At 33.9% G+C, this 9629-nt stretch overlaps 1 protein-coding gene and 1 non-coding gene across 2 annotated transcripts; both read left to right on the top strand.

Moving 5' to 3' along the window:
- Positions 1 to 920: 920 nt before the first annotated feature.
- LOC109214418 (methylsterol monooxygenase 1-1-like) lies at positions 921 to 5812 on the top strand. Its single transcript, XM_019378334.1, has 5 exons — positions 921 to 1433; positions 1877 to 2199; positions 4491 to 4638; positions 4729 to 4761; positions 5405 to 5812. Exons 1-5 carry the CDS (start codon positions 1104 to 1106, stop codon positions 5471 to 5473), a joined length of 903 nt encoding a protein of 300 aa, XP_019233879.1. The 5' UTR covers positions 921 to 1103; the 3' UTR covers positions 5474 to 5812.
- A 3433-nt stretch (positions 5813 to 9245) lies between these two features.
- TRNAK-CUU lies at positions 9246 to 9317 on the top strand. The gene has a single exon. It is a non-coding gene; the product is annotated as a tRNA-Lys (tRNA).
- Positions 9318 to 9629: the final 312 nt, after the last annotated feature.

Raw genomic sequence — 9629 nt, 5'->3', positions numbered from 1 at the left:
GATGAAGCATTTACTTAATATTTGAAAACCGACTAAATCGATCGAATTGTATCGTACCGATTATTAGGGTAAGTTCTTATTTTATAAAAATAAATTAAAAAATACCGAACCATACCAAATAAATTTATATGAGAAAATATATTTATATATTAAGTTTAAAACTAATAAAGCATTAATATTTCCTTAGGCCTTAGAATTATGAAAACAACTACAAACCAACAAGTAATTAAACTCAAAATCCTAATTCTCAAACTTATTATACTACACCTATTGAAATTAAATTACTAGTAAGACACAAGGTATTCTAGCGATTATGAGTAGCAAACTACAAATGTATTGAATATTTTTCTTTTGTATGATTCAAATGTATGTTTTTGAATATTTAATCTTCTATAATTTTATTCTTGAGTCCAGCTTGCTTAATATCTTTCCACTCATGTTATTTATATTTTCTTTGTCTTTGCTTAGTTTCTTTTACACTGGTGTATAATAGTTGATGGATCTATACTCTGGTCATCTTTCATGTTTTCTTAATTCATCATGCTTTAAATAGTAAAAATGTCTAGAGATTTTTGCTAAGTCATATAAAAATACGTATGTTACTGTATTATGCATCTACTAGTTACTTTTAAATGAATTATAAAAAAATACCAAAAATTAACCTAACCGTACCAATATAGAAGAGAAACCGACATGATTAGTACGATTCTAAAAATTTAATTTTGATTATACATAATAGAATAACCGAAAAACTAGTAGTAGAATAACCGGCCGAAACGAACGATCAACCCCTTGACTGCAACCCCTCCATCGATCAAAATAAATTAAAATAAAAATAAAAATTGCACCCCTTACTTTTTCAATTTGTCCTATTTGCCCCGCCAGATGTGATTCCATGAACTCATCAAGAATATAAGATACCAACTGAACCAGAACCCAACAAAAACCTCATAAAACTATTGACCTGTCTTCTTTCTAGCTAGCTTCTATACACTTGTTCTATTCTAAATCTCCATCTCTCTTTCTCCCTCTTCCGCCATAGCCAATATCCAAGATTCCATTACAGTTCTACTCAAACCCCATTTTACTACAAACCCTTTTCAATGTTGCCCTTTAAAACAATCCAAGAGGCAGAATCTGCCATTGGAAGATCCCTTACAACTCTAGAGACAATTTGGTTCAATTACTCTGCAACCAAATCTGATTACTATCTTTACTGCCACAATATCCTTTTTCTCTTCTTAATCTTCTCTTGTGTCCCTCTTTATTACCTTTTCCTTGAACTTTTCTTCAGAAACTCTATTCAGTCTTATAAAATTCAACCAAAAGTCAATCTTTCACTCTCTGAGGTGTTCAATTGTTATAAGTCTGTTATGCGTATGTTCATCCTTGTTGTGGGTCCCCTTCAGCTTGTTTCTTACCCCTCTGTTAAGGTAACTTTCTCCATTTTTCTTTACTTTATTTCATAGTTCTGCTTAAAAAGATGTCTTTTTTGTAATGTATTTGATGGGGTTTTGTTGAAACTGAAAAAGGCAATTTTTTTTTAATCTTTGGATCAATGATTTCAGATTGAGATACCCTTTTTTGTCTTGCTTATTTTACCCATAAAATTTGTTGTGAATTGTAGCAATGTGTTTGATTGAGTTGTTAGTAGAGAAAAAGAAGAAGATAATCTTTAGTGTTAGAGAGTACTCATAATATTGTTAAGTATAGGAATGAAATAGGTCTAAATAGAAAGAATCTCTAGTGTTGTTGTTGGTTGATTGAGTTTTCAGTATTAAAAGTCATGGTTTTGCCTTAATTTTAGATCAAGGTTGTGAAATTGAGATACTCATTACGATCCTTTTTTATTTTTGTGTGAATTGTGGCAATGTAGATGGTTGGGATTAGAACAAGCTTGCCCTTGCCGCCGTTATGGGAAATTTTGTTGCAGTTGGGAACATATTTTATAGTGGAGGACTATTTTAACTATTGGATCCATAGGTTCTTGCATTGTAAATGGGGTTATGAAAATATTCACAAGGTTCACCACGAATACACAGCTCCAATAGGCTTTGCAGCGCCGTATGCGCATTGGCTAGAGATTTTGATCCTCGGGATTCCTTCAGCTATTGGGCCCGCTATTGCGCCTGGTCATATGGTTACATTCTGGTTGTGGATCGCGTTGAGACAGATTGAAGCTATTGAGACTCACAGTGGGTATGCACGCATACGCTTTTGCTTTTGATTATTCACACTATGGTAGTACTAAAAAGTTGTTTTTTTAGTGATTAAGTGTGTGATTATCTTCTATGATAATTTGACCATATCATGGGTTAACAGTAAAAATTATCACTTTTTCTCTTTTCCCGCTCACTGTTTGCTTTTGTGATCTCTGGATGAATCTGTATGCAGTGAATGGAATTGGATGAGATCTCTTTTTAAGTCAAAATAATAGCTTTTTGCATATAGAAAGATTAAAGTTGTCTTCTTTTTGTTCCTTCTTTCTCTGTTTCTAAATTTCCACGTAGGTCCTTTCCCTTTTTTCCCCCTTGACCTCTGCTATTTTCTATTGCTTTTGGTGGATGGGGATGGTAAGGTTTGTGGTTTAAGCTAAAGTGTGAACTGCATCATGGACATGTAAAATGGTGTTTTAGCATCTGATTTTACTGTTAACTTGTTCTCACATGTAAGTCAAGATGTCAGTAAGTTCTCTACTTTTTGGATATCTTTTGTATTATATGATAAAATTAAAAAGAGTTAACCATGAGGTCTCAGGTGCAAAACCTTGCGGACGAAAAAAAATACTTAGTAATTTCTTCCCATAATCCATCTGCCTAAGCCGAGGGTTTTTCGGAAAAAGCCTCTCTACCGTCATAAGGTAGGGGTACACTTTACCCTCCCCAGATCCCGCTTGTGAGATTACACTGGGCTTGTTGTTGTTGTAATCCATCTGCCTAAGCCTTGAATTAGAATGCAGTCGATTAAATAGCAGGACTTCTTAATACTAGCATTTTGAGACCTATGTCTTGCTATCCACTTTCAATTTCTTAACTCTGATAGTTGGTCTTGGTCCCAATTAAGTAGTGTGTCTTCACCGCTGATGTGGGACTAAAGTTAGAGACAACAATTCTTTTTGCTTACAACTTAGGACAAGTATTACTATCTTGGTAATGAACTTGAAGAAGTCGATAACTGAATCTGTACAAACAAATGCTTGATTAAGATAGAAAGAGTACTAGTTTCTTAGTCATGGCAGATGCATGTGAATATATGTATATATTGCAGAATTCACCTTTTCCCCCCTTGACATTACAAGAGAAATATTGTCCAACTGGTGATCATTATATGTGATTTAGACTGGACTTAAAGCAAACAAGATTGTCAAGTAGATGTCTAAGTTAAGCAAATCTTCCTATTTGGAGGGACAGTGATTGGTACCACTTTGCAAGTGTATATTATGCATGTACTAACTACTAGCAACTGCCTGAAGAATATGATAATAGTGTGTTCGGAGTAGAAAAAGTTACTCCTGGGTATCTCAGTGACAATGTCTTTGTTTGTTATTCAAATGTTTCTTCTTGCATCATGTAAGGCAATACTCAGAACAACAAGATTTTTATTTTAAGCGTTATTATGTTAAATTGCTTCTCAGTTGAATTTTTGTAGTTCTTCCAATAGGACAACTAAAAGTACTATGTGGTTCTTATTGGTATAACGTCATAAGAATAAGATTCACTCATAGTAGTGGTCACAATTTCAACGAGTTCTATTTAGTCGCAGCATCTCAAAAGTTTTTAAAGAAGCTGAAATGATGCATTATTCGTCGAAACTAAATAGTGGAGACTATTGACAGGAATAATATGGGCTGAGAAGCGGCAGAGACACCTCGTTCTTGAGAAATGTCTGTTGTAAATGTGATAAATTTTGAGCATCTCAGAATTCAAAATGTGAAAAATGGCGTAGTTTAGCATCATACTTATGTTTAATCATTCATGTACAGAGGTCCAGTTAGGAGTAGCAGATGAATAATTTCTAATCCTGTTATCTGGGATCATTTCTTTTTGCATTAGCTTGTTTATATGTTTTTGACTGCTGGTGTTGGGAAATTGGTGTACTCAAGCTTACACCTGAGTGATCGATTTAACTAAGGATTCTGCATCTAAATCTGAATTTAGCTAGCTTGGAGAGCCCATTGGGCAGCAACTCAATAAACAAATAGGCATTATTGAAAAAGTAGCTTAAATCTTCTTATCCATCATGCTCGACTCACATTTTGCTTTGATGCTAAGCACTGCGATACGGAGCTGCGAACGATTTCTGGTCTTAAAAGATTTTCAACACTCTCTACCTAGTACCTTTTGCTCAGTTTAGTTGTTGAATCTTTTGCTGGCAACATTACCTATGTTTTATGCAGAGAATTCTTTTGTATTGCTCGCTACTTCACGCTTGAGTAAGTATGGTGATTGGAGCATGTTTTAACTGATCTATCTTCATCATTCTTAATTCAGATATGACCTTCCTTGGACTATCACAAAGTATATACCTTTTTATGGTGGACCGGATTACCATGACTACCATCACTACGTTGGGGGCCAAAGCCAGAGTAATTTTGCTTCAGTTTTCACCTACTGCGATTACATTTATGGAACTGATAAGGTGATTTCAGTGCTGTGGATGTTTTACTATCGGGTACAATATCCTTTTTCTAACCACACAAATTCTTATGCGTGCTGTTTCTTATTACAGGGCTATCGCTATCAAAAGAAGGTCCTCCAGCAGGTAATGCTACTGTGACTACTTCCCATTTGGTAGTTTTAAACAAAAAGTACCGCATTCTTGGGTATTAAAAATTTCAATCGAGTTTGATATCTTTCATTATATAAACACCATAAGGCTATCCAAATAAATGGTTATTACTTGTGGTAATGAAACTAATAACAACAACAACCCAGTATAATCCGACAAGTAAGGTTTAGGGAGGGTAGTGTACACGCAGACCTTACCCCTACCCTGGTGGTTAGAGAGGCTGTTTCCGATAGACCTTCGACTCAAGAAGATGAAACGAGACAATAGAACAGTAACAGAAACAGAGGCCAGAAAGATAGTACCCACGAGTCACGACCTAAGAATCAGAAAAACAAATGGAAAAAACAATACCAATAACCAGTAACAATGGCAAGGTACTAGGAAACCGGAGCGGAAAAATAGTATGAACACAACATGTACCACTAACATTCTAAGACAAGCCACTACCAGACTAGCCTTACACCCAGTACGGAGTAGAAAAACGCTCAACTACTTAATAATTCGTACCATATGGTTCAAGTGGATGAAACTGTAGGTCGTAATGTTTAATTTAAAATTCGTGTTTATTTGCCAATTGATTTATGCCTTTGGAGCTGATAATGTTGTGTTTCCCCAGTTAAAGGGAGCTTCAAATGTTAATGGTGAACAAAATGGAGTTTCAGCAAAAGATCGCAAAGATGACTAACTCTAGAACGGACTTAGCCTGGTAAACTCTTTGAAGCATCATTTGTTTTAGGTTGTCTACATCTGCTGTTCAGAATGTGTTAAAGGCAGTAGTAAGTAGGAAGTTTTCATGGTGCCTATGAGTAACTACCTCTAGAGTGGTAGCTCTTTGTAGTCTTTTGGGGATTGTTTGGACCCCCAAACTTTGTTTTGTTTGCCGACATGTTTAAGTTTGATTAATACAGAACTGCAGATAGTATTCATGGATCTTTCTCAAAATTGTGAAATGAATTTTAGTTGTAGCTTGAGTTGATGAACTTAGAATACTGTTGTATCAACACATATAGAGTTGATTTTTCTTAACGTTTAATGTAGAGTGGATTTTTCGAAGGGGGGCCTTGGCGTAACCGGTAAGGTTTCTGCCCTATGACCGGGAAGTCACGGGCTCGAGCCGTGAAAACAGCCTCTTGCAGAAAAGCAGAGTAAGGCTGGGTATAACAGAACCTTGTGGTCCGGCCCTTCTCTTGACCCCGCGCATAGCGGGAGCTGGGTACACCGGGCTTCCCTTTAATGTAGAGTGGATTTGTTTTCTGCTAAAAGTATTCATGAATCTTTTAAGTAAAAGAAAATGCAGGATATCCTTATATTATTTTGTTTACAAAGAATGATATACTGATTAAGAAGATGAAGTATCTACTTAATGGAAGGGGAGGAAGAATGTGGTGATTGTGTTATGTTAACAGTCAGCTGAATATAGGTGTAACTTGTAACTATAACAAGTCCTGGTAGTGAGGATTCATATAACCAGTTTCAACTAATCTGAAATTGAGGCATAGTTTCTCTGGTCAATTGAATTGTAACAAAGATAGCATGGGTTGGCCAGTTTTCGGACTGGTAATTGAAAATAGACAGCGTTTGCAAAGTCATTAACTAATAGCCACTATTTTAGCTGAAACATGGAAAGTTCCAACATAATATGCTGGATTATGGAGCTCCTGCGTGTAAACTTCCAGCATATTATGTTGGAATTCCAGTACATTGTGCTGGAATCTCATATGTAAAAAACTCGAACTCTAGCATACTATACTTTGAATTTTTCCGGATTTCTAAAGGTGTTTTTGTTTAGATTTTAGCTTTACATAAAAAAGTGATTAAATTTCGATAACTTTTGAAATTGTGGCTATTTTTCAATTATCAGTTGTAAATCCGGTTATTTCTGATTCCCCCCCCCCCCCCCCCAGTTTTGATAGGCTACATTAATAGCCTGTTTGGCCAAGCTGCAAAAATAAGCTTATTTTGAGAAGTGCTTTTTCAAAAGTAAAAATTAGTTTGTGTTTGGCTAAGTTATTTGAAAAGCACTTTTGAGCAACAATTAGTGTTTGACCACGCTTTTAAAAACTGCTTCTAAGTGTATTTTTCTCAAAAGTGCTTTTCAAAAAAATGTTGTTGGAGAGAAGCTATTTTTTTCTGCTTTCCAAAATTGTTTCAGCTTCTACTCAAAAGTCAAAAATAATTTTCTTCTCTCTAAAAGCTTGGCCAAACACTTTAACTTTTTAAAAAAATACTTTTGGCTTGAAAAAGCTTGGCCAAACAGGCTATAGGTCTATACTCTATAACCGTACCAAATAACCAGTTTAAGCGTACTTTGGTTCAAGACACCAATTAATCCAGAATCGACTATTTCTCAAATTCTTTCGGTATAGTACTGATACTCTTCTGCCTTTGTAATAGGACTATACACTATATCACTCAAAAGTGGACTAAACTTGAGCCTGATGGTTGTAATTTGTAAACATCAACCAGAATATTGTGATGAAAATATATGAGGAAACTACACTAATTACCCACTAAACCCAAAATAATAACCCGGTTTTACCCATTTTAATAATAATTACTATACTTACCTATCCCAACTAAAATTATTACCCGTCCACTCACCTTACCAACCTTTCTCCTCCTTAAAGCTTCCCTTTCCTCTTTCCCTTCTTCTTGTTTCTTCTTCCAGCAACAAAAATACTATCTCCGTCTTACATATCTCATATTTTCTCGTAGTGTTTGTGTTTGTTCGAGTCACTGTCCAGTTTTTTTATTGTGATTTTAATGAGTGAGATTTGATATGGTTTATTGATAAGCTAAATAACTATTCTGTACGTGCAATGTTACAAATAACTATTTCTAATATCCTTTGAGAAGTTCATAGTGATTTATTGTAAGAAAAATTAGATCAACCATTGAAAGACCTTGAAACTTGAAAATCATAAATTGCATTTGTCGAGTTTGTAATTGTTTGATTAGATTTTGACTGGCGTGAGATCGATTGGCAACTGTAATTAAATGTTGAGTCAGTTTGGTCGAGACTGGAGCTGATTTGAGGTGATTGAGATCGAAATTTTCAGTTGAAAATCGAAGAAGAACACAACTACAGTAATAATCGAAGAAGAACACTTTACCTAACAGTATACCGCTACAGTATACTAATATACTATAGGAGTATATAGTTATACTACAACAGTATACCATTATAGTATACAAATATATTGTTATGGTATACTGTAATAATATGCAAGATATTGTAACAATATGTTGTAATAGTATACAATATACTATAATAGTATACTTATTACCCGTAAATTCACTTGCCTTTTCTCTTTTAATTTGTTTTAAGCTTTTACCAAGCGTGAGCGGCAAATTGAAAATGCAAAAAAAAAAAAATGTAACGGTATACTCTTACAATTAGATCCTTTTAGATTTTTATAAAAATTTTATTGACAAATGATATTATTTCAGTTTAATAATTGAATTAAACTATTTTTAACTCTTTGCGTACAATTGTATACCCTGTTGGTATAACTATATACTATACTGGTATCAAATGTTAGTTAATATGTTTTTGATCGTATTAGCTACATTTAATTGGTACACAATTTGATTTTTCTTTAGTAATAATATATAAAAAAAGAATAGTAAAAAATAGTGAAAATAGTAAATGAAATTAGATTATGAAGAGAAAAAGAATATAAAAAAAAGAAGTTAAATGAAATTAGAATAGGAAAAAAGAAAAAATAAGAAGAAAACGAGAAAAAAGAAAAGGAGAAAAGAAAAAGAAAAGAAAAGAAGCATAGAAATAAAAAAGAATTGGAGAATGAAGAGAAAATTTCCCACAAAAGCTAATATGAGTAGGAAATGTAATTAGTTTATGGGTAGAAAAATAAATGGGTAGACTAGGGTAAATAATTTTATTTTTATGGGTAACTGTGTCAGAACCCCAAAATATATTGCACCTATATAGAAAAATTGTAAACACTATCATATTACATCCTAAAAAAGAAAAAAGAGTAACATCTCATTTTCTCAATACCAGAAAATATGTCCTCCATCCTTTTCAGGTGTCCAAATGGCTTTAATAGTTGTTCTGTGAAGTTAGCATCCCTATTCTAAGGTTACTTTAGTACATATGCAATGAGTTACTAATAGTAGTAGTTTTTATCAAACATTTTATATCAGAATTAGATTTTCCCCCTCGTTTTCGCTCTCCTTGTTTTAATTAAAATCATGTAGCTAAGATACTAAGAGCTCTACGAACTCAATGTCAATTCGACCATCTTTTGGGTGATAATGGTCCTTAATTCTTAGAATTTAGAAGTAAATGATAAGGTATTTGACTACTTGTTAAAAAAAATATCAGCAAAAAATTGCGATTTATGCGCCTTTCAAGTTGCGCAATTTGATAGTCAACTTTGCGATTCTTACTCTCCACCAAACAATTGGAAGTACTCCATTTGTTAAAGTCAGAAGCCCGTCTAGCTCAGTTGTTAGAGCGCAAGGCTCTTAATCTTGTGGTCGTGGGTTCGAACCCATGGTGGGCGTTACTTTTTTTCTTCAAATTTTTCGCTATTGGGCCAGACAAATAGCCCAAACAGAAAGTGATTCCGGGATATTTGCACCAATAGCCTGATAGATTCATTATTTACTTTTCCTAGCCGATATATATAAATTATACACTAATTATACATATATTATATGAATTATATTTATATTATATATCTGCAAGCTATTTTTAATTTAAGCGGGGTAAATGACTATTTTTATAATTTTTTTCTCCCTTTTTTTTTTGCTTTTGTTGTGTATGAATTGTTGTGTTCGAGCCCCACGGCAGGCGTTTTTCTTTTTCCTCAAAT

This window comes from Nicotiana attenuata, unplaced genomic scaffold (assembly GCF_001879085.1).
Source record: "Nicotiana attenuata strain UT unplaced genomic scaffold, NIATTr2, whole genome shotgun sequence".
Classification (NCBI taxonomy): domain Eukaryota; kingdom Viridiplantae; phylum Streptophyta; class Magnoliopsida; order Solanales; family Solanaceae; genus Nicotiana; species Nicotiana attenuata.
This window is presented reverse-complemented; position numbering and strand designations above follow the sequence as displayed.